Source organism: Emys orbicularis, chromosome 20 (assembly GCF_028017835.1).
Source record: "Emys orbicularis isolate rEmyOrb1 chromosome 20, rEmyOrb1.hap1, whole genome shotgun sequence".
NCBI lineage: Eukaryota > Metazoa > Chordata > Testudines > Emydidae > Emys > Emys orbicularis.
This window is the reverse complement of record NC_088702.1, coordinates 22505531-22530691: the sequence shown is the minus strand read 5'-3', so window position 1 is coordinate 22530691 and position 25161 is coordinate 22505531. Positions and strand designations below refer to the sequence as shown.

The window sequence follows — 25161 nt, the reverse complement described above, 5'->3', positions numbered from 1 at the left end:
TATCCCGGGGTGTGGAACTGCCTACCCCGTCACTTTCCCTCACCCATGGAAAATCCATATATTCCATTGTAATCAATTGATTGACAGTGTCTCTGAGCCTAATAAGCCAGGTGACACTCTGCCAGCACTGTGTGTAATAAACTCCTATGCTTGCCCTCTACACGGTGTGGATTTATGTCCTTCACCCCCTTTCCAATGCAACAAACACAGCATCTCTTGGTGGGCTGAAACATTTACTCCCCCAGCCGAACTGTGGTTCCCCCATATGCAAAACTGTAGGTTGAGCTGTGGGTCTACTCTGTGTCACTTGGCCTGGGACATCAAAAGACTTAACAAGTGTATACACCTGACCGGTTGGATTGTACAAGGACACCCTTCGCTAAAACAAAGGGTTGTGGAAAAGCCTTTGAGCGTGTTGAGTTTGTCTGGGCTAAGCAGGCAAAGCAAATCAGTCACGCTCGACTTCCAAAAAAACAGAGTGGAGTTAGGTTTTTAACCCAGGAACAAACGGTTGGGTTTGATTGTTTTTTTCTCCTGTTTATTCAGCGGTTTGTGGTTTTCTGTGATGACAGATGAAGCCATGGTGGGTTGAATGCATGGGCGTGTTTTCTTTTTTTAAATAAGTGGTCAATTGACGTGTTTTAAACCATGGAAGGTTACGCTGCTAAAGGCAAAGGCGGCTCTTACCAAACTAACATCCTGGGTTAAGAAAACGCAGGCTTGATTCAAGGCTGCTCCAGCATGGGCTGTGAATGGAGGGTCAAGCCACCCGGACCGAAGGCTGTTGCAGCACAAAATGTCTTGAGGTGTTTGCTTTGTGTTTGCCACATGTGGCGGGTTGTATATTGGAGACAGCGTTGCAGGTCAGAGCTCTGTGCCAAGCGAAATTGCCACGGCGCTCAGCGATGTTGCTGGTGAAACAGATGGGTAAAGACCGCTGTGAAGAACAAGTCCCGGGGGATTTTGACCCCCTTTGGGGGTTGCAATTGGCTTGTGAATCCCAAAGCGCCTTTAAGAAGAAGTCTTTTCAAAAGAGTGGGAAAATGCTTGGGGAAAAATGTCTCAGGGGCTAAATATTACACAAACCGAGCATGTTTAACCTCTCGTGCATGGCGTTTTCATGGGCTGTGGGAATGGGCCACTGCAAATAAATACACAAGCAGCCAGCAGAGGGGAAAGTTCAACTTCCTATTTTGGGCACATGGCTAGAAGAAGTGATGGGGGGTGATGGGGCTGCGGTTACCTAGGATGCCACTAGGGGGAGCCAGAGTCCAAGTGACATAGAGGGATGGAACCTCATGGGACAGAAGCACGCTCTGCCGGTGCCCCTCACTCCCGACCCGCAGCCCCTGCTAGCCCAGCCCTGGGCTCCCCCAGCCCTGCCAGTGCCCCTCACTCCCGATCTGCCGTCCCCTGCTAGTCCAGCCCTTGGCTCCCCCGTTACCTCTGCCGGTGCCCCTCACTCCCAACCCACAGCCCCCTGCTAGCCCAGCCGAGGAACTTGGAGAGGAGGAAGCCGCACTGGTGGGGGTCGCGGGGAGGTTACAGACAGGTACGTGTATTGATTGCTGTGCCCCCACTCCAGAGCGGCTGGGCTGGGCCATGAGGACTCCAGGGCAGGGAAGCCGGGGAGTGAGGGCGCGCTGCTCACAGGGACACACATGTGTGTGTGTGGGGGGAGGGCATGCGGGGGACATCAGGAAAGGGTAGCAGCACAGACAGACACATGGAGCAAGGCTCAGCCCCTCCACCAGGGGGCAGCAGGGACACACACACACACACACACACACACACACACACACACAGAGCAGGGCTCAGCCCCTCCAGGAGGTGGCATCAGGGACACACACACACAGAGTCATACTCAGGCTGTGGGCCTCACTAGGCGGTACAACTTGAAACACAGATTCTCTTGCTCAAACGCTCCTGTCATCCGTGCAGCCCCCCCCAACCCCACCTCCCCCCAGCCCCACCTGTGGCACGCACCAGGAGTGATTCCTGCAGCGTAACCATGCCAGTCCCCAGACAAACGATGCAACGTGCCGGAAATGCACATCAAGGAAGCGGTTTGCTGTGTCACTTCGGGAGTGTGCCGCGCCCTGCATCCCCGCCCGACGCCTGACTCAGAGCGACTCAGCATCGCGTCGGCCAAACAGCGGCACCCGGGGGACGAAATCCAGGCTCGAACCAAGGGGGGTTTTTTAGACCCCAGAGAACTGGACGCAGTTTCCTCCTGGAACAGGACCAGGTGCTCCGGAGAAGCTGAGTGGAAGTGGTCCCGGAGGGGATCCCACCCTCTGGAACCAGAGTTGCTAGCGAAAATAACAGTGACAGCATAGGCGCCGACTCCGTGGGTGCCCCGTGGCTGGAAAAACAGTGGGTGCTCAGCACCCACCGGCAGCCCTGCCAATCAGCTTCTCTCCCTCCCTCCAGTGACTCCCGCCCACCAAGATCACCTGTTCAGTGGCCTGCAGGAGGCGCTGGGGGAGGGGGCGGAGCAAGGGTGGGAAGAGGCGGGGCAGGGGCAGGAAGAGGTGGGGTGGGGCGGGGCCTTGGAGGAAGGGGTGGAGTGGAGGCAGGGCCTGGGGCAGAGCGGGGGTCTAGCACCCTCCGGGAAATGAGAAAGTCGGCGCCCGTGGGTGACAGAAAACCTTCACCTTGATTTCGTCTGCAGCGTAGCCGCAGCCACGTTGGTCCCAGGATGTTAGAGAGACAAGGTGGGGGAAGGAACAGCTTTGATTGGACCAGTTCTCTCGCCAACAGAAGTTGGGCCGATAAGATGTGATGTGGAGCAGAATTTTGCAGGAAATGTCCACTGGAAAGGACTGGCCCGAGCCTCCAATTTTCATAGATGTTATGGCCAGGGGAGACAGCTGCACTCACCTCACCTCACCTGCCTAACACGGGCTGTAGGATTTCCCGAAATAATCCCCATTTGGACAAAAGCAGATCTTCTAGAGAAACAGCCAATCTTGCTTTTAAAATCGCCAGGGATGGAGAATCCACCGCAGGGCTTGGCTAGCTGTTCTACGGGTTAATTACTCTCACTGTTAAAAATGTGTGCCTTAATTCTCATCTGGATTTGTCTGGCTTCAACTTGCAGCCATTGGATCGTGTTAGACCATTGCTGGATTGAAGAGCCCCCGATCCAATTTCTTTCCCCCATTAAAGACTGTGATCAGGTCACCCCTTCACCTTCTCTTTGTTACACTAAATACATCGAGTTTCTGGAGTCTCTCACGCTAAGGCAGGTTTTCCAACCCTTTAATCATTCCTTGTGGCTCTTCTCTGACCCCTCCTCCATTTATCAACAGCAATAACGGGACACAGGATTCTCAGTTTTGAACTGTTCTTTGTGGTCACAAGAACTAGAAACTAATATCTTTTTATTTGACAAAAGTGGAGATTTTCACGTATTCACCTGACTCCAGGAACTGAGGCTTGAAGAAAATCAGCAAACATTGAAAGAATTGGCTGTGCCTGAATGGTGAAATCTTTCACCAGACTGTTATCCTGTTTTTTTGACTATTCTAAATGAAAGGATCCATAAAGCTACACCCCACTGGGTGTTGGCTTCTGGTCTGTTGTCACTGCTGTAACTTCCCTTAGCATCACTGTGAGGTGCATGGTATTTTTAATAAACCGCATCCTGCTACTTCCTGCTTTCTGTATGAATCAGTCGATGTAAAGAACAGATATGCTAGGAGGCGAGCTGGAGAGTATGTGTATTTCATGGGCTAATATACCACTTCACTGAAACCACAACAGCTCTGTGTGAAGTGATTTTCCTCTGGTCTGTGCATAATATCTCACCTAGAGCTGGTTTATGGGCATTCATAACTTCCCCATAGCCCCAAACACTTCCCCCTTAGATTGGTGGCAGTAGTGGGACCCTTGGTCTTCCCCCAGGTATCCGGTCTCGTGCCTCTATCTGGCTTACAGTGGAATTTTGCAATTCTTCCACTCTTAGACCAAGTGTGGGCACAACACCCATGTGTACTGACCATTTATTCCTAGCCTGGTCCAACTAGGCATCTGTTTAGAGCTAGCGGGAATGTTCTTTTGCTGGAAAACACCATTTCAGCAACACCGAAATTCCCCATGGGACTGTGTCAATTTTGATGAAATTTCATTTTGGGGGGAAAGATGGAAAACAAACAAAAGCATTTCAATACGGCCGCAGCTTCGACCTCTTTGGGAGGGAATGTTGTGATTTTTCATTTCTTTGTGAAAGATTTTGATCTGTTTTGTTATAAAATTGCGTAAAAAACATTTTAAAACATCAACATCGAAACCAAATGCTTTGATTGACCCACAACGAATGTTTCCCCCCCAAATACCCATCTAGCAGGAAGCATTGACATTCATGATTTGCATTCGGATTTGTAAAGAAACACAAACGTCACAAATTTTCCCATAAATTGGCAGTTCCTGTTCCCGCACAGCCCTGCATCTCTCTCTTTCGGGAAGCTGTGATCGCTTCTATCCCGTAACGAGCCTTCTTAAAACAAGGAGGTTTATTAGCAAATAGAACAAAGCAGCAGAGAAACCGATTTCCAAACAACAAACAGCCGACACTGACGCTTCCGTGCATCTGAAATACATTTCGCTCCAAGCTAAGGGCTTGTCTATGTGGGGACATGAACACCTGCTTTGCAATGGGAGGAGATCAAAGTGCAAGAGGAAACTTTTAGTGCGCAGTAGCAAGGTCCGTGCGACAGCTAGTGCACTAAGTGCACCTAAGTTAGAGGGGCTTCCCGAGTCACGGGACAAGAACACACACCAACTCCCTGTCCCTTCACAAACTCAGGAGCTCTTGGTCCCAATTTCCTTTCCAGAGAACTCGTGTTCCAACCTGCGCATCTTTGTCAGGGAAACATTTTGGTGGGGGAGGTTTAGGTTGGATATTAGGAAACACTTTTTCACTAGGAGGGTGGTGAAGCACTGGAATGGGTTCCCTAGGGAGGTGGTGGAATCTCCATCATTAGAGGTTTTTAAGGCCCGGCTTGAGAAAGCCCTGGCTGGGATGATTTAGTTGGGGATTGGTCCTGCTTTGAGCAGGGGGTTGGACTAGATGACCTCCCGAGGTCCCTTCCAACCCTGAGATTCTATGGTTCTATGATTCTATGAAACTCCATTTATTAAAGCACCACCTGTCTGCGTCTCGGCCCAGTTACCACCCTGCTCACTGGCTTTTGTTACAGGCCCGAGGGGTGACATCTTCCCTTTGCCCAGTCTTGGAACAACGAGCGCTTTGATCTTGGTCAAGGTGTCTGTCCCGCTTGGCATAAGGGGGGCCCCTAAGTAGGTCGGGGTCTGTGCAGCACCCAGCGTGATGGGGGTTCCAGGGACGATCTCTCCTCTGGACTCTCCAGTTTGTCCCCATTTTTCCTGCAGCGCTGTGCCCAAGATGGACCCAGTTCTCCAGCTGGAGCCTCTCCAGTGCTGAGCAGAGCAGGACAATGACCTCCCGTGTCTGACCTACGACACCCCGGTGAATGACCCCAGAATGCTACTGCAGCGTGGCTTTGTGACTCAGGTTCAATTTGTGACCCTCCTTGACCCCCAGATCCTTCCCAGACGTACAGCCTGTCACAGAGTCCCCGGGCGATGCTCTGGAACTGCTCCCCACAAAGCCAGGCAGGACTTTGGGGAGCTTCCTCTCCCTTGGAGCAGACCGTCTTCAGGGCAAGAAGCTCACACGGCTTCACCTCCTGGGTCTGACCTTGGAGCATTCAGCATATGCCCCTTCGTGCGCTTCCCACAGCGAGTCCGCCCAGGCGGGGTCCTGGGGAAGCCAGAAGACCTGCACGCACCCCCACTTCACAGTCAGACATGACTCTCAGCCAGCCAGTAAAGCAGAAGGTTTATTTAGACGACAGGAACACAGTCCAAGACAGGTCTTGCCGGCACAGACAACAGGACCCCCCCCAATTAGGTGCATCTTGGGGTCCCAGGGCACCACAGCCCCCTTGGGAGGTCAGAGCCCCGTCTGCCTCCCAGCCCTTCCACCAGCCAGCTCTGAAACTCTCTCTCTAGCCTTTGTTCAGTTTCCTGGGCCAAGGTGTCACCTGGCCTCTAACCCCTTCCTGGGTTCTCAGGATACATGCTCAGGTATTCTCCCTCGGCCAGTCTCCCATCCCCCAATGCAGACCGTCCTAGCCACACTCCCCTCTCAGCATTCAAATACCACATTAAGAACAGTCCCAGTTCGTCACATCTCTCCCCCCTTCGAGACCGAACTGCGCGAGGTCACTTCAGCCAGTGACCCGGGGAAGTTCAAACCTTCCCACATTCCCATGGATGCCCCCGCATCCCTCCCATTCCTTGGTGAGAATTACACCAGGCCCTTTCAGTTTCACGCCCCCCCTTAGGTCAGGTGTGCTCGATGGCACTCGTAGTTCGCCTGTGGGAAGGCTTATGTGGCCCGTGCCCTTTTCCCACCCCAATACCCCTGGGGTTCCAACTGGGCTGGGGTCTTCTCCCAGCGCTCCAGTCTGGAGGACGGTGATTCAGGCTCTCTTGGTTCAGAGCCCCCCTTTTGACCTTGGCCACCCTCTGGAAAGGGTCCTCTATGCTGGGCAAGGGTCCTAAAGCCGTTTTCCCCTTGTCCCGGGCCTTCCTCCCCCTCTGACAGGGGTCACAGGATCGGCAGTACTGTTGGACAGTAACAAAGATCCCTGGCCAGTAAAAGTTCTGTAGCAGCCTCTGCTGGGTGCGCCAGGTTTCCTGGTGCTCTGAGAGGGGAATATCATGGGCCCGGTACAGCAGCTGGCGGCGATACTTCTGGGGTACCACCAGCTGCCTCCTGATTCCCCCTGACTCCATTTTCCCCGGGGGAGCCCATTCTCAGTACAGGAACCCCTTCTCCCACAGGAACCTTTTCCGGCCACCTCTCCCCATGGTCTGTACCGCACCGAGGTCGGCCAGGTCCCTTATCTTCCGCAAGGAGGGGTCTTTCTGCACCTCGGCCTGGAACTCAGCAGCTGGGACAGGGATGGCCACCTGCTCTCTCTTGCCGGCTGGGTCTGAAGCCGCAGCCTCCCTGAGCCGTGTCCCTGGGCGTTCCCTCCCCACCAGGTTAGGGTCCTGCACCTCGGGCAAGGCACCCTCCCCCAGGTCAGGGCGCAGTGCTCCTCGCCGGCTCTGACTGCGGGTCACAACCAGGGCACCCTGGGGGTTGCTTGGCCAGTCCTCCAGGTCCCCCCCATCAACACCTCAGTGGGCAAATACGGGTGTACCCCCACGTCCTTGGGGCCCTCCTTGGCCCCCCATTTCAGGTGTACCCTTGCCACGGGCACCTTGAATGGGGTCCCGCCCACCCCCGTCAGGGTCAGGTAGGTGTTGGGCACCACCCGATCTGGGGCCACCACCTCGGGCCGGGACAGTGTCACCTCTGCGCCCGTATCCCAGTATCCATTGACCTTCCTCCCATCCACCTCCAGCGGAACAAGGCACTCTCTCCGGAGGGACAGCCCTGCGCCCACCGTGTAAACCAAAAACCCTGAGTCTGGAGCATCCAGCCCCCGAGAGGAGCTGGCCTGGAGCTCTCCTCCCTCCTTAGCAGGCAGTATGCTGCCAGCCCCACTTCCCTGGGAACGCTGCCTCTCGTCCGGCTGGGTCTCTACCCAGTCAACCCTCTGTGGGTTGGGTCCGCTCAGTCTGTCCCTGAGCCTGAGGCACTGGGTCCGTATGTGGACTCTTTGGCCACAGTGATAGCAGCCCATGTCCGTGGGTCCCCTCAAGCGGGTTGGACGGACCTGAAGCTGGATGTTCCCCTTTGGTGGGGGTTCTCCATATTTCCTCGCTGGGAGGTCCCATGGTGACTCTCGCTCTGCGTTGTGGTGGGACTGTTCCTTTGGGACTCCTCCCTGTTATCCCCTGCCCGACTGTTCACAAACTCGTCGGCCAGCTGGCCTGCGTGCTACGGGTTCTCTGGTTTTTGGTCCATCAACCATCACCTCAGGTCGGTGTCCTCCCCCTCCTTACGCTGGGCCAGGAAGCACTTATCAAAGCTCTTTGCAGTCTTGGGTCCCCCCTCACTCACCGCAGCCGGGGCCCCACTGCTCCTCAGCCTGGCCAGTTCCAGCTCATGCTGACGCTGTTTCTCCTTCTCTTCCCACTCCAGCTTCAGTTCTTGCTTCCTTAACTCAAGCTCTTCCCGTCTCATCTCCCATTCACATTCCAGCCACATCCGTTCCAGGGACTGGGAGCTCCGCCGGGACGATCCCCTGCTGGCCGCCGGGGTCGGGTTGCCCTCGGTATTCGCTGGGCTTCCCCCAACCCCTCCCCTAGGTATAGGTAGGCAGGGTCTCGGGATGTCCTCGGCAGCAGTCTGACCCCTCCCAGCCATGTCAGGCCCCGGGGCCCATGCTGCATCCGCCGGGCGGCTGCCCTCAGGGACAGGGCTCGGTTCATCCAAGCGATCCCTCTCCTCCAGCTGGGCAATGAGCTGTTCTTTGGTGGACCTCCCAATGCGCAGCCCCCTCTGCCTGCACAGCTCCACCAGGTCGCTCTTAAGGCGTTTAGCATACATCCTCCTGCTGGCCACTCGCCGGCCTGTGCTCTCCGCTTTCCACCGTTCCCGGGGGACCCCTAGTGTGCCAGCCCCTCTTCAGATCACCCCCTCTCTGCCAGGGTCGAGCTGCAGACTCCTCTGCCCCGGGACCGCTCGCTGCGATCCCCCGGGGGACCCTGTTACTGCAACAGTCCTTCTCACTGGTCACACATTCCCAGGGGTTAATCGCCCCCTGAAATCATTCCCCCTCTGTTTTACTGCTTCCCGGTCACTTACTGCAGGAAGCGCCGTCCACAGGGTGCAGTACATCCCACCGCTGCCACCAGTTGTCACGGAGTCCCTGGGCAATGCTCTGGAACTGCTCCCCACAAAGCCAGTCACTACTTTGGGGAGCCTCCTCTCCCTTGGAGCAGACTGTCTTCAGGGCAAGAAGCTCACACAGCTTCACCTCCTGGGGCTCTCCTGGGAGCATTCAGCATATGCCCCTCCGTGCGCTTCCCACAGCGAGTCCACCCAGGCGGGGTCCTGGGGAAGCCAGAAGACCTGCATGCACCACCACTTCACAGTCAGACATGATTCTCAGCCAGCCAGTAAAGCAGAAGGTTTATTTAGATGACAGGAACACAGTCCAAGACAGGTCTTGCCGGCACAGACAACAGGACCCCCCCCCCCAGTTAGGTCCATTTTGGGGTCCCAGGGCACCATAGCCCCCTTGGGAGGTCACAGCCCCGTCTGCCTCCCAGCCATGTCACCAGCCCGCTCTGAAACTCCCTCCAGCCTTTGTTCAGTTTCCCGGGCAAAGGTGTCACCTGGCCTCTAACCCCTTCCTGGGTTCTCATGTTACATGCTCAGGTATTCTCCTTCACGGCCAGTCTCCCATCCCCCAATGCAGACCATCCTAGTATTCAAAGACCACATTAAGAACAGTTCCAGTTCGTCACACAGCCATTCCCCAGTTTGTAGCTGTGCATTGGGGTCTCCCTTCCTAAGTGACGTTCTTTGCTCTTGTCTTGACAGAATTTCCTCCTGTTGATTTTGGACCAATTCTCCAACTTGTCCAGGCTGTTTCAAACTCTCAGCCTGCCCTCCAAAGTGCTTGCAACCCCTCCCGGCATGGGGTCAGCCACGGATCTTAGCGACATGCTCCCCACTCCATTATCCGAGACATTAATAAACATATGGAACAGTACCGGTCCCAGGACTGGCCCTGGGACCCCACTAGACGTCCTCACAGTTTAACCATTAATAGCTACTCTTTGAGGAGGGTCTTCCAACCAGTTGTACACCCACCTAGTGGTGATTTCTTTGAGCCCTCATTTCCCTGGCTTGCTTATGGGAATGTCAAAAACCCAACGAAAATCAAGCTCTATCTCATCTTCGGTGTCTCCGCCGTGCGTTAGGCCGGGAACGTTGTCGATCTTCTGAAACACCCATCCCCACACCTCCCACAGGGTTGCCCAGGGCATCAACTGCTCCCCACACATTTCAGTTATTATTTTGATTCCCTTAGTTACTGCCAGCAGTAACCAGGATCCTGAGGTTTTGCTGCTGCGTGTTCTTTCTCTCGCCGCTTCCGTTCTCTATCTGAACCAGCCTTTGGTTCTGCTATAAAGGAAGGAAGGGTGGGGGCTCTGGCCACGGCTGGTGACTGAGACTTCAGAGAGGGAAGCACCTGGGTCCGCTGAAGCCCACGATAACCAAAGGTATGTTTATTATTCTTCATTCTACGGTAGCAGCCGGTGGCTCCGGTTAGCGATGGGCATCCGGGAGCGCCAGGTGTTGTACGCACGTACTGAAAGGGTACTGTCTTCCCCAAAGATCTTGCAGTAGAAGATCAGGGTTCCTGTTGTTCCAGGCGGTGGACAGACCCCAATATTGTCTCTGTTGTGCCGGGTGCTGCACAGATCCCAGCCAAGATCAGGGCCCCGTTGTGCCAGGCGCTGTGCAGACCCTGACCGAGATCAGCTGCTGCGTATGCAGCTCATGACAGACAGTCTCTGCCTTCAAAACACTTGCACTCTAGATAGACCAAGGAAGGATCAGTCTCTCCACTTAACAGATGGGGGAAACTGAGGCACAGTGTGATGAAATGACTCAGACGGGTGTCTGGGGCTGACCCAGGAATAGAACGTGGGTGTCCTGAGTCCCACTGGGAACAGTGCTGCTCAACATGGCCATACATTGCTAGATTATTGGGCTCAACGGGTAGTGATCAATGACTCCATGTCTAGTTGGCAGCCGGTATCAAGAGGAGTGCCCCAAGGGTCGGTCCTGGGGCTGGTTTTGTTCAATATCTTCATTAATGATCTGGAGGATGGCGTGGATTGCACCCTCAGCAAGTTTGCAGATGACACTAAACTGGGAGGAGTGGTAGATATGCTGGAGGGTAGGGATAGGATACAGAGGGACCTAGACAAATTGGAGGATTGGGCCAAAAGAAATCTGATGAGGTTCAACAAGGACAAGTGCAGAGTCCTGCACTTAGGACGGAAGAATCCCATGCATTGCTACAGACTAGGGACCGAGTGGCTAGGCAGCAGTTCTGCAGAAAAGGACCTAGGGACGAGAAGCTGGATATGAGTCAACAGTGTGTCGTTGTTGCCAAGAAGGCTAACGGCATTTTGGGCTGTATAAGTAGGGGCATTGCCAGCAGATTGAGAGATGTGATCACTCCCCTCTATTCGGCACTGGTGAGCCCTCATCTGGAGTACTGTGTCCAGTTTTGGGCCCCGCACTACAAGAAGGATGTGGAAAAATTGGAAAGAGTCCAGCGGAGGGCAACAAAAATGATTCGGGAGCTGGAGCACATGACTTATGAGGAGAGGCTGAGGGAACTGGGATTGTTTAGTCTGCAGAAGAGAAGAATGAGGGGGGATTTGATAGCTGCTTTCAACTACCTGAAGGGGGGTTCCAAAGAGGATGGAGCTCGGCTGTTCTCAGTGGTGGCAGATGACAGAACAAGGAGCAATGGTCTCAAGTTGCAGTGGGGGAGGTCTAGGTTGGATATTAGGAAAAACTATTTCACTAGGAGGGTGGTGAAGCACTGGAATGGGTTCCCTAGAGAGGTGGTGGAATCTCCTTCCTTAGAGGTTTTTAAGGTCAGGCTTGACAAAGCCCTGGCTGGGATGATTTAGTTGGGAATTGGTCCTGCTTTAAGCAGGGGGTTGGACTAGATGACTTCCTGAGGTCCCTTCCAACCCTGATATTCTATGATTCTATGATCTGGAAAAACCTGTGAGGTGATCAAGTTTGCAGATGATACAAAATTACTCAAGAGAGTTAAGCCCAAAGCTGCCTGCGAAGAGTTACAGAGGGATCTCACCAAACTGGGCATCAAAATGGCAGAGGAAATTCAAGGTTGATAAATGCAAAGTAATGCACATTGGAAAACATAATCCTAACTATACATATACAGTGATGGGGACTAAATTAGCTGTTACCACTCAAGAAAGAGATCTTGGAGTCATTGTGGCTAGTTCTCTGAAAACATCCACTCAATGTGCAGCGGCCGTCAAAAAAGGGAACAGAATGTTGGGAATCATTAAGGATGGGATAGATAATAAGACTGAAAATATCATGTTGCCTCCATATAAATCCATGGTACTCCCACATCTTGAATACTGCATGCAGATGTGGTTGTCCCATCTCATAAAAGATATATTGGAATTGGAAAAGGTGCAGAGAAGGGCAACAAAAACGATGAGGGGGATGGAACAGCTTCCATATGAGGAGAGATTAATAAAACTGGGACTTTTCAGCTTGGAAAAGATATGGCACAGGGGGAATAGGAGAGAGGTCTATAAAATCATGAGTGGTGCAGAGAAAGTGCACAAGGAAGTGTTATTTACTCCTTCACATAACACACGAACCAGGTGTCACCCAATGAAATGACTAGGCAGCAGGTTTAAAATAAACATACGGAAGTACGACTTCACCCAGCGCACAGCTAGCCTGTGGCATTCGCTGCCAGGGGCACCATTTCAGATTGGGGGGGAAACTTTAACCATCATTCCAGGAGCTATGTAGGCAGCTGAAATCTTTAGTTTTTTGGCAGATAATAACTTAGAATTAGGTGGCAGGCGCTCTGTATCTAATTCCTATATGAAGAAAGAAAAATATAGATACAAACCCCAGTGAAAGCCCCATTTTACATTTATGTGTAAATTTAGAACAATCAGGAGATAACATAGCAAGATATTCCCACCCCAAGCCTTGAGGGATCGTAAGAGAATAAGAACGGACAGACTGGGTCAGACCAATGGTCCATCTAGCCCAGTATCCTAGCTACTACCAGAAGATGATGCCAGGTGCATCAGAGGGAATGAGCAGAACAGGCATTGATCGAGTGACCCATCCCGTCATCCACTCCCAGCTTCTAGCAAACAGGCTAGGGACACTTAGAGCAGGGGGTCACATCCCTGCCCATCCTGGCTAATAGCCACTGATGGACCTATCCTTCAGGAACTTATCTAGTTCTTTTTTGAACCCTGTTATAGTCTTGACCTTCACAACATCCTCTGGCAAGGAGTTCCACCGATTGACTGCGCGTTGTGTGAAGCAATACTTCCTTTTGTTTAGTCATTTCACTGGGTGACCCCTTGTTCTTCTGTTATGAGAAGGAGTAAATAACACATCCTTATTCACTATCTCCACTATCTCCGAAAACATTTTATAGACCTCTCTCATATCCCCTCTCAGTCATCTCTTTTCCAAGCTGAACAGTCCCAGTCTTTTTAAACTCTCCTCATATGGCAGCTGTTCCATCCCCCTCTTCATGTTTGTTGCCCTTCTCTGTACCTTTTCCAATTCCAATAGATCTTTTTTCCGATGGGGTGACCAGATCTGCACACAGTATTCAACATGTGGGCATCCCATGGATTTCTATAGATCCAATATTTTCTTTTCTGTCCTGTTATTGATCCGTTTCCTAATGATTCCCAACATTCTGTTCCCTTTTTTGACTGTCGCTGCCCATTGAGTGGATGTTTTCAGAGAACTATCCACACTGACTCCAAGATCTCTTTCTTGAGTGGTAGCAGCTGATTTAGATCCCATCATTGTATATGTATAGTTGGGGTTATGTTTTCCGATATGCATTACTTTGCATCTACTTTCCTATATCAGTTTTGAAGCCTTAATACAAAAACTAACATTTTAAAGTATATTACCTTTTGGAAAATTATAAGCAGGCAAATATATGCACTTTTAATTTGTGTATCTCATTGCTCATGAAAAAGTTGAGTCTAAAGTAGTTGAGTTTCCCCTCAAACATTCTTCTAAAACATGGAATAACTAATAAATTAGAGAAGTTCATTTTGGCACTAGCTTAATAAAAAGGAAGAACAAAAAGCTTTTCAGGTGATAATTGGAAAGAAAATATGACAATAAATTGGCCAACACGGGTTTCCCATCAGCTCTAAGAAACCCGAAGGTGTATTTCCAGTAGATAACAATGTTATCACCTTTTTACAATGGTGATGCATTTTCTTTTCTTATGAAGTTACTCAGTAACTAGAAATAAAGTCTTAAAGATTGTAATCTATTTATACAATGCATTTGATAGTTCTCCAGCACAAATGAAACACCCGCCAGTTCAAGGAACTCAAGGTGTAAAGATTCCAAACGTAAAAACCAATTTATAAATTGAACAAAGGGCTGAAATAAAAGCCGGTTTTAGCCTCTGGAAGCTGTTCAGTTTTATAATGTCCTATAGGAATCCTGAGTATGGATCTACAGTGACCCAGCTGGGTGATTCTCAACGTGCCTTAAGGAAAACACAATCTGACACGAGACGTGTCAAATGTTATCAAGCAAATTTGCCCCCTAACCAATGTCATTTCTAGGGCACATTCAGATACTAAGGAAGTTGGGAAAGAGACCTGTTTCCAGGCTGTAACAACCTGGTACGATTAAGAGCCCTCCAGGAACTGTGAAAAAGTCCCAGGGTCCATAGACTAATTGAAGAAAGAAAGCATTTGTATTTGCTGATGGAGACGCCGAGGTACAGACAATAACACCCTCTGGTTTCCATGAGGAGCGACTGAAACATCTCAGGGCAGCACCGACGGTGACACAGGAAATAAAACTGCCCGGCTTTGTGGGGGAGACTCCTGGAGCTCAGCACTCACCAGGTCCCTTCTGTGGGCCAAGGCTGGCCAGGACCTGCCCTCCCCTGGCTCCCATCCCACCAGCGGGGGACCGATGACCTATTTCCCCACAGGAAGGGCTTTGAGTGCCCGCTGGTGCCAGGGCTGCGAGCGCTGCTGCTGGCTGCGGGGGCTGGCAGGGGGGCTAATGGGCACCCAGACTCTCCCAAGCCGGAGGGGGCATATGGGGAATCTCGTTATACCAGCTCTGCTCAGGGTGGGGGCGGACAGAGCCATACAGACAGCTCCCCCCTCCCCCCCGCCCGGCCACAGAGCAGCAGCAGCCCACACAGCCGGGGATTTACATCCCACAGCCTGGCGCCAAGGGGAGGGGCGGGGGGGAGCTGTCGGTGCAGCTCCTGGGGGACAGCCCTGTCAGCCAGCAGCCACGTCCCACTCAGAGGCCAGCTATGGGCTGCGGCTTCCTCCAGGGAGAGCGTGAGGCAGCGGATCATTTTCCTGTTTGCACCCTGCTGTGGTGGGAAACTCGGGGGATGGGGGGCAGAAGCTCCCCTTGCTCTCCCTAAATGGCGCCCCCGCCAGGGGATGTTGTGAAACCCAGCAGTATAACTGGGTTCAGAAGACAATGAGATCAGTTCCTGGAGGATGGGTCCATCAGTGGCTATTAGCCCCCTGCCCTGGGTGTCCCTAAACCTCTGACTGCCAGAAGCTGGGAGTGGCCGACAGAGGCTGGATCACTTGATAATCGTCCGGTTCTGTTCATTCCCTCCGGGGCACTTGGCACTGGCCACTGCCAGACACAGGACCCTGGGCTAGACGGGCCATTGCTCTGGTGATGCGGATATATTTTCTAGTGGTCTTAACTCGTTTCATTTTCTTTCTAGTCCCATCCACATTGTAACTCTCAGGTTCAGACCGCCGAGGCTCAGAGACCTGATCAGTCCCAGCTCAAACACACCAGGTCCGTGGCTGAGACGGGGAGAGAACCCAGGAGTCCTGGCTCCCAGCCCCAGTGTTTGCCTGTTAATCACCTGACCTGTCAGCACTTGCTGTCCTACAGGGCCCACGTGACCTTGTGCTCTGCTCCATCATGACAAAAGTGCTCGTCACCCTCTGCGTCCTCGGCGCTCTCCAAGCGACCGCAGCAGCTCAGAACGAAACGGGTGAGTCACCAGCGGTTGGGGCCGGCAGCCTGAGCTGTGGCCACCCCATAGGGGACAGGAGGGGTGTGGTCCTGCTTTAAAGAGCCTGTGAGCCCTCTAGCGGTGCTCACTGTGTTCTGTGATTGAGACACCCCCAAACTCCAGGTCGTTTGGGGATAACGTCGGTTGGAAAATGGGAGGTCTCAGGGGGTCCCCCCCAATGGAAATTTCAAGCTGTCCATGGAAAATCGAAACATGCAAAATTTCAACCCTGAAACGCTGCTGCAGTGCCTTGTGGGAGCTGTAGTTCAGGGACCTTGTGCTCTTTCTAGGAGGGGAGTGGGTCTAGTGGTTAGAGCAGGGTGGGGCTGGGATCCAGGACTTCTGGGTTCTAGTCCCAGCTCTGGGAGGGAAGTGGGGTCTAGTGGTTAGAGAAGGGCCAGCTGGGATTCAGGACTCTTGGGTTCTCCCCCCCCCCCAGCTCTGGGAGGGGAGTGGGGTCTAGTGAGTTAGAGTGGGGGGCAGTCTGGGACCCAGGACTCCTGGGTTCTCTATCTGTTTCTGGGAGGGGAGTGGGGTTGAGTGGTTAGAGCAGGGGGCTGGGAGCCAGGACTCCTGGGTTCTCTCCCCAGCTCTGGGAGAGGAGTGGGGTCTAGTGGTTAGAGCGGGGGGGGGGCTGGAAGCCAGGTGCATCATGAGACATGTAGTCCAGGTAGGAGAATACGAGCAGGAGACAACTGAATTTCACCTCCCATGATGCACCGGGTGCTATTTCTGGCTTCAAATATGACCATTTTTGGCCCCCGAAATCAATTCAGTTTCTGGCTGTTCAGCATTTCAGCCACAGGGGGCAGGGAGGGCAGAGTGCAGTCTCGCGGGTGGGGAAAAACAAAGACAAAACAACCCCACCAGCTACCCAATGGGCTGTGGGTGGGGAACTAGCCCTGCCAATCAGCAGGAGGTGTGGCCCAGCTGGCTCTGATCAATCACCAATCACTGCCGAGGCTGCGGGCAGTGGGCGGAGCCTGAAGGCTATATGAGTCGGACCCCGCGCACTCCAGGAGGGCCGGGGGGTGAGAGGTGACCCACAGCAGAAGGGGTCGCTCAGCCGTAAGCCCTAGAGACAATGCCAGAGCTGGGTCTGACCCACGGTGTCATGTGCGGGCACCGATCAGAACTTCTGTGAAGAGACCTGCGCATGGAGAACTCACAGGGAAATGGGCTCGAAGCAAACAGCTGCAGATGATGGTGAAAGCTGTGTTGATGCACCCCTGTTTTGTAAGAACTGCTACGTCCTCTGCTTTCCTGTCTGCCCCTCACCTCAGTTTCTGGGGCGGCTGGGTCATCTGGGCCCCCAAGCAATCGGGGGGTGACATCAGAATATTCAGCCCTTTGCCAAGATCCATTTTCCATCCATGAATCGCTGGAATGGGAAATTTTACGCTGCCGTCGGGACCCGGCGGGGTAACATTTGCGGGTTATTATCAGGTGAACGCAGAAGATGTCACAGCCCCTTGGTGGTTTGATCTGCTCCTCAGCCCTGGAGTGGAATAGTGCCCCCTTGAGTGAGGGTGGCTGTAGGTGAGCGGGGCTATTGCACACTTCCAAGGGCTTTTGCACACTCAACCCTTTCCCCCGGGCCACTGGGTAGCAGTGCCAAGTCCGGGGGAAACTGAGGCAAGCAAAATTGGGAAGCCAGACGTTGGTTGGGTACAAAGATGAGTTTTTCTCCCTGCCCCCCCTCTCTTTTCAGGGACACCTCTGGCCTGTTTCTATTGCAAATCTGGGCAAAGCTGTCACACCGTCCCCCAGACCTGCTCCCCGCCCCAGGACGCCTGCATCATCGTTCAAGAACACAACACGCTCGGTGAGTCCCGTCGTGGCGGCTGTGGGAGGCGCCCGTGCGGCGGGAACCCTGCTCTTGGGCGCGTTTGCCATGCGGCTCCCTAGCTTCCTGAGTCTGCTCCCGAGGGCGGTCGTGGGGTCCCCATCAGCGGAGGTTTTCTGACCAGGTTGGACGAACACCTGTAAGGGCTGGTCTAGGTTGCCTTGGTCCGCCCTCAGCACCGGGGGCTGGACTGGATGAGGTCTCTTCCAACTAGCGGTGGTATGGGGCGCTCGCCGGGTGATCGCAGGGAGCCCCCCAGCAGCAAGGGGCCCCCCAGGCCTGGGGACTCAGTTTCTTGTCCCCAGGGACAATATGACAGCCAAAGGGAAGTGCCCGCCCCACTCAGCATCATGGCCTAGGGATGGCAGCCCCCCCGGTGGGATGATGCCACCCCCCCTGTGGTTTTGGGGGGGCAACGCTAGTCAGGACCCTGGAATTGAGCCTAGCAGGGAGGGCACCCTGGGACAAACCCCCCACTGCTTCCAGCCCTGCGGTCCTACAGAGGCAGCTGCTGATGGTTATAAGGTGGCGAGGGGTGGGGGGCGCATCCTGGAACGGCCGCGGCTCAAGGGCCATCCTGCTGAGTGAGGAGCCAAGGAAGAAAATGTAGAGGGAACGGCTGGGATTCAGGGCCCGATCCCCTGAGGCGCCCAACTCTCCTAGATCAGGGCCTTGGGCGGGAGGCCCCTCTCTCTGCCTGGGACGCTCTCTCCCCTGGAGGTGGGCGCCCAAGTCAGGCCAGGCATTTCCCGTTTGGAAAGAAACAAGGGAGACCCACAGGCCCGGCTAATCTCTGCTCTTGGAGCTGCTCTGACTGGGGCAGCTAACAGAATGGTCCCTGGGCTGGGGAGAAATCGGCTGTATCGCCCGGTGATTAGCGCCCTCACCTGGCTGTGGGAGACCCACCTCTGAGGATCTGCTCATGCCAATATTTAACGGGGGCCGTGCAGCTGCGGTGGCTCCGTCAGTGTAACCGGCACGTGATGTTCCCTTCTTGCTTCGCTGCCTTTCCAACAGGCGCGGAGAATTCGGGCACGTACCAGTCCTGCGCCGACTCCCGCCAGAGCCTCACGGGCTTCCTGGCTTTTTACTTCGGGGCCAAGGTGGCCGTGGAGATCCGGTCAGAGATTTGCAAGAGCGGTGACTGCAGTGCCGAGTCCACGCCCTCCAGTATGTACCACTGGCAGCGGGTCTGATTCGCAGGCGCGGGGAAGCCGCTGGGTCGAACCCCAAACCTCCAAGGCGCTGCTATTCCCGGCCTCGGGGAAAAGCCAGGAGATTTCCGAAGACCCTGGGGCAAGCGGGCAGTTCGGGGGGAAGTCATTTGTCATGGGAAGCAAGTGTGGATGAGACACATGCAGGGGAGAGAGGGAAGTTTTAATGCCTTTGTCCTGGTAAGACCTTCCCTTGCACACTGTGTCCAGCTGTGGTCCCCCACCTTCAAGGCAGATGAATTCAAACTGGCCCAGGTGCAGAGCAGGGCTATGGGGCTGGTCAGAGACATGGGGAGCCGGATTTATGAGAGGGGACTGGAAGAGCTGGGTTTGTTTAGCCTGGGATAATGCAGGCTGAGAGGAGACCTCATTGCTCTCAGGGGCATCTTCTGGGGTGCAAACCGGACCAGTAAGGGGTCACCCTGTAACCATGTGTGCCTTAAAATGCCCTACTTCTGTAGCTTACAGCCTGGATGCCTGCAGCCTGTCGTCCCCTGAGTGTCTGTGGGCTGGGCAGCAGGTGTCCAGCGCTCTGCCCCTGTACCCTCCACTCCGTGGCTGCTGCTTGCAAAGGTGACCCCAACCCACGCCCCCCTGTCAGAGGCACAATCCGGTTTGTTTGCTCCTTTAAAGAGACCCTGCAGCTTGCCACAGTACCAGCAGTTAACCATCGCTTCTGTTCAAACACAGCACCAGGCTGGCTGAGATCAGTGGTTTTCAACCTGTCTGAGATGTCCAAAGGAGTCCGCACCCCCATTCGGAATTCTTTAGGGCCATTTCGTACCGACCCTTTTCTTCAATCCCTTTGGTTGAAGAACCCATCTCGGCCTCCGTCGCTGGACAGGCACCAGCGGGCTGGAGCTCCTGCACGCGGAGAAACATGGGTCCTTCCACCAAGGCGGGTTGAAGCCCCTGGAAACTGCTGGCTTTTGTCTCTCCAAAGGAGCAAACGTGCGCGGAGCAAGGTGGACGCAAGCCCTGACTGGTCCAGAGTGTGCCCCAGAACACGACAGGGGGAAGCAGCCCTGAGGGATAAGAATGATAGAAGTTGGTGGATGAGGTGGGTGTGGGAACACACGGGCCAGGAAGCGACTGAGGCTGGAAGTCAGGATGTTTCTAGTGGCCAGAGGAGAGGGGTGGCGGGACAGCTGCCCTCTGGAGGAGTGGGGGCAAATAATCACGCTAGCTGCCTGAGCGGGATGATGTGCCGGGTTGATGGCCCGGGAGGGTCCTGCCTGTCCTACGTTCTCCTGCCGCGGTTTCTTCCCGGAGCAAAACCTTCTTTCCCCGGCTGCCTTTCAGGGCAGGCTATCAGCAACGTCCCCAACGGGCTGCAGTGCCCGGCCTGCTACGCCCCGGGCTTCGAGAGCTGCGAGAGCGACGGGAACCTGCGCTGCACGGGAGGTGCTGACCAATGTGCTGCCGTTGGCGGGACACTGGCGCAAGGTGCGGCTTCCTTCACTCCGGCGCGGGTTAAATCCCCGGGGAGCCGGGGGGTGTCCTGGGGCTCGTCCGCGCCGGCTGAGCTGGGAAACGTCCCTTTGCTTAGCAACAGCTGAAACAATAGAGGTAGGGATAGAACCCACATGTCTTGGCTCCCAGCCCCCCTGCTCTAACCACTAGATCCCATTCCCCATCCACAGCCAGGGATAGAACCCAGGAGTCTTGGCTCTCAGCCCCCCTGGAGATTCCAGCAAGACTTGGAGTCCTTTGGCATATTTTTGGTGATCCGCTCTGGTCAAAAGAGGTAAAAATATTTTACCCCCTTTGCTGAGCAGCAGCAAAATTCTAGGGCCTTGTAGATCAGTTTCCCACTGGAGGAGAAATCCATGGGGCAAAGTCTAGTATTTCCTTAGGGCAGCTTGCCTGTTTACATTGTTTCCACCAGTCCTGGAACAGAGGTGGGTGTAAATGGCATGCAGGCTGTCCCCTTAATCTCCGTTCAAACTCAAGGGACTCTCAGGGAATATTTCTGGAGTCAGAGATTCATGCAGAGAGCAATTTCTCCTGCTGCTTGCCACAGCTGCCCTGGAAAGATACCACATGAAAAAAACCGGACCGCAAGCTTGTCTGACTAGGTGAAACATCTGCCCGGAGGGCATTGCTTCTGTAAGATGAGCACACTACACCCCCTCAGAGCCCCCTGTGCCCCAGGAACTCCCTGCAACTCCTCCTTATTCCATGTGCCCCCCATACCCAGGTACCCCCAAGCCAGGGGCTCCGCATGGTCCTATCCACCAAAGCATGAGATGCTGTCATACGGCATGCAGGACCTCCCTTTGCTAGGCCAGTGATAACGATTCAGAGGCCAGGGCATCTTGCAAAGAAACGTGGGTGCATCTTGAGGACCGTGCTGGAAGAAGAGCGGGCTTCCCCCAACCACCAGAGATTTATTTTACCTCCATACTTGATACTGGTTCCACCGCTGATGGAATCCTGTGTCCAGTGCTGGGGTCGGGGAGCATGGTGGTAAATTGGAGTGTGTGTGGGGGGGGGGGGTCCAGAGAAGAGCCATGGGAATGATCCGAGGCATGGAAAACCTGGCTTTAAAGTCCGGGGGGTCTACGCTACGCAGGACGCCACGTTCACTGATCACAGGGGTCCTTCCTGGCCTGAGAATTTATTAACCGGGCTGGGAGCTACCCCAAGGCCACTAGGGCTTGGAGACGAGGTCCCTGGAGAACCAGCCTGGGCCCGATCATGGTGTCACGGAAGGGATTAGGCCGTGCCGTATCTGATCTGCTCTGGTTTCCCCACACAGGTGGTGTCGCGATCCCGTTTGCAGGCCGGGGCTGCGCTACCCAGGCGGCCTGCGGCATCAAGACACTGGAATCGGGGGTGTTCACCTACAAACTGACCAATGTCCAATGCAGCCCAGCACCCAAAGCGCAGACCAGCAGCGCCACCCCGACTCTGGCTTGGGGTCCCTTCACCCTGGGCAGCATCGTCCCCCGGGTCCCCCTTTTCCTCCCTGCCCTTCTGGGGCTATTCCTCTGCTAATGCCCCATCTGCATGACTGGCCACCCCACAGGCCATTAGTGTCTCAGTATAACCAACGTGCTCTGCCTTTCCCCGCGCCTGACTGTGCCTCAGTTTCCCCCTCTTTGTAAGGGGGATAACAATGGCGAGCTGCCCTTGCAAAGGTCTTTGGGATCCCTGGATGGGCAGGGGCTTGAAACAGTGTCCGATACAGCCAAGAAGAGACTCTCTGCTAATTCCGTTGGGGTTTGGAGCAAAGTGCTGGGTATTATTAATATCCCCTCACAGCTTCTCCCCCAGCCTTTCAAAGATCCCTCCGAGGGAACAGAACCCTGGACTCCTGACTTGCAGCCCCCCAGCTCTAACCACTAGACCCCACTCACCTCCCATAGCTGGGGATAGAACCCAGAAGTCCTGGCTCCCAGCTCCCCGGAGACTCCAGAAATGGTCCGAGTCCCCCTGTGCATTTCAAACTGCTCTGAATAAAGCATGGCCAGAGATGCAATTGCCCAGGAGCGTCCCTGCATTCACTTGTGTTTGTGTGTACCAGCGCTGACCCTGTCTGCTCCGCTTTCATGTGTCTCTGCCAAACACCAGTGCTTCAGGGAGCAATTCTGCCTCCAATCAGAAGCTTCAGGGCACAGCAAACCCACCTGCTCTTGCACACCTCCCTCCACACAAAAACCTTGCACAATTCCCCCACCCCAGAACTAGCAAAACCCCAGCACATCTCCCTGCGAGTCACAATCAGAAAAAGTCCTGCCCAGGCTAAGTGTAACAGCGCCACCTGGTGACACCTGCCCTAACAATATTCTGCCTGAATAAAAATATCCATTCACTATTTACATGTTGTTATGCTGAAGGTTGCTAAGGGCTGCCAACGGGTGACTCTTGGGTGCAAAGACAACCCCAGATCACATGAAAGCTGATGGCTGTGGCAAGCACCTGCCTTCAGGCTCAGTGCAAGGAGCAATTAAGCCCCTCTAAATAGCAGAAAGAGCTAGGAAAATAGAGGTGACCACCCAAGGCACATGGCTGCTCAGAGCTGAGCCCCGTGGGCTGTGGGGAACCCAGGCACTAGGAGGTCGGCTGCAGCTGCCGTGCCGTGGAAGAGAGCGAGCTGCAGCTAATATCAGCAGACTGGGTTGTGTTTTCCTCCATCGCGTTTCATTGCAGAAAGGAAGAGCAACAGCCAAGAGAGGACTGCAAATATTCCAGTGTTGCCAGCACTACTGATATGTGGTGCTTTGTTAGAGACCCTGCTCCGGGAGTCACGGGATTAGGTGAAAATTTCAGCTTTCATTAAAAAAATAGGTAAATTTCTAATAGAGCTGATTGAAAATTTTCCAGTGGCTAATTCCTCAGCCAGAGGCTGCTCTACATGGAGTGTCTGCAAGACTAATCAAGTCTTTGTAGGCTCCCAGGGGGTCTCTGTGTTTATATGGCCCAATATGAGTGAATCCCAACCAGCTACCACTACCAGCAAGTAGATCGACGCACATGTCTCCTTGACTGTGACTGGGGTCCCAGTGGGGGCCAGCTATGGTCACTCAATTAGGATGAACTGCAAAGAATGGGCAGTCTGTGGCGGGTTGGATCACAGAAACCCCCTTGGAACTGCCACCTGATTTGCTTTGACTACCTCTGAGCCTGTTTTTCCTGCCAGCCTGGGACTTCAGTGCCCTGCCTGGTTTGAGCCAGACCCGCTAGCCTGCTCCAAACGCAGCCCCAGGTCTGAACCACGTCCCCCAGCGGCTGCAGGCTTAACTAAAAACAGAAAAAAAGAAGTGCTCCTGTCTCTAACACTCAGATGCCCAGCTCCCAATAGCGTCCAAACCCCAAATAAATCCATTTTACCCTGTATAAAGCGTATACAGGATAAACTCATCAATTGTTCGGCCTCAATAACACTGATAGAGAGATATGCACAGCTGTTTGCCCTCTCAGGTATTACTACATACTCTGGGTCAATTAATAAGTAAAAAGTGATTTTATTAAATACAGAAAGTAGGATTTAAATGGTTCAAAGTGATGACAGACAGAACAAAGTGAATTACCAAACAAAATAAAACAAAACACAAACAAAATAAAACAAAATTACAGATGAAATCTCACCCTCAGAGATGTTCCAGTAAGCTTCTTTTACAGACTTTTTCTCACCGCAAGCGTTTTCGCTGGGTCTGCTTCCTTATCCCTGGCAATTAACAGATTTTTCAGTTCCTGCTCTGTGGCCTTTTTCTTAAAAGACAACCCCCTCTGTGAGCACAATTCTTCCCGGCTTTTTCTGTCAGGATCTCGATCATGGGTCACTCACTGTAACTGATTTTTAACCCTTAAACTCTCCAATATCAAAATTAAATTTTGACAAGCTGGTGGTTCTGATTCAAAAAGCCATTTAACCCATGGTAATGTGTATCCAAGCACGACTACACCACTGTGACCGGGGTCCCAGTGGGGGCCAGCTGCGGTCACTCAATTAGGGTGAACTGCAAAGAATGGGGCAGACAATCCCCATGAAGCTGGTGGATGTTCCAATACTTAGATTCACCAAACCAGCATAAAACAGCTTCTTTATTACCTTACTGGTTACTCAGACGTCCAAACAACACAGTTCCCTTCAAGTGACCCAGCCTCAGGCCTCCATCCAGGTACCCACGTCAAACATAATGAAAACTTCTGTAAATCTTATTTCATCCTATAAAAGAAAAGGTTCTACCAATCCCAAAGGATCGGACACATCACCTCCCAGGTTAAGGAATGTTTCAGATCTTAACGTATCGGGGGGTAGCCATGTTAGTCTGTATCCACAAAAACAACAAGGAGTCCGGTGGCACCTTAAAGACTAACAGATTTATTTGGGCATAAGCTTTCGTGGGTAAAAAGAAGTGGTTTTTTTTACCCACAAAAGCTTATGCCCAAATAAATCTGTTAAGTCTTTAAGGTGCCACCAGACTCAGATCATAACCAAATACACGCTACAGCCAATTTTTATTAACTAAACTAAACTTTATTAAAAAACAAAAGAGAGAGAGTCTGGTTAAAAGATCAATCTACATGCAGACATGATTTCAGTTCATTGAGGTGCAGATTCACAGCAGAGATGGTGAACTTCGTAGTTGCAGAGAGTTCTTTCAGAAATAGTTCATAGGTTATAGTCCAATGTCCAATATCACCTTCAGAGCCTACCAGCATAACTGGGACCTCAATCTTGCGACACAAACTTCCCCTGATGAAGCCTAAGCAGATCTGAGATGACAGAATCAGGACTCAAGGATCTTTTATACAATTTCATGTCTTTTGACAAGTTGGAGTT

The 25161-nt window shown here is 53.3% G+C and overlaps 1 protein-coding gene across 1 annotated transcript; it reads left to right on the top strand.

Moving 5' to 3' along the window:
* The first annotated feature begins 10122 nt into the window (after positions 1-10122).
* On the top strand, positions 10123-22458 carry LOC135892551 (phospholipase A2 inhibitor and Ly6/PLAUR domain-containing protein-like). The gene is made up of 6 exons (XM_065420353.1): positions 10123-10221; positions 15510-15788; positions 17521-17634; positions 18673-18825; positions 20172-20315; positions 21631-22458. The coding sequence occupies exons 2-6, from the start codon at positions 15716-15718 to the stop codon at positions 21867-21869; spliced, it is 723 nt and encodes a 240-aa protein (XP_065276425.1). The 5' UTR covers positions 10123-10221; positions 15510-15715; the 3' UTR covers positions 21870-22458.
* The last annotated feature ends 2703 nt before the right edge of the window (positions 22459-25161 follow it).

Excerpts from the sequence above, each read along its gene's own strand:
- LOC135892551 (XM_065420353.1), top strand. The coding sequence starts at position 15,716 with ATGACAAAAGTGCTCGTCACCCTCTGCGTCCTCGGCGCTCTCCAAGCG. Across the intron at positions 15,789-17,520 it reads AGCAGCTCAGAACGAAACGG|GGACACCTCTGGCCTGTTTC; the intron begins GTGAGTCACCAG and ends CTCTCTTTTCAG. Across the intron at positions 17,635-18,672 it reads TCAAGAACACAACACGCTCG|GCGCGGAGAATTCGGGCACG; the intron begins GTGAGTCCCGTC and ends CCTTTCCAACAG.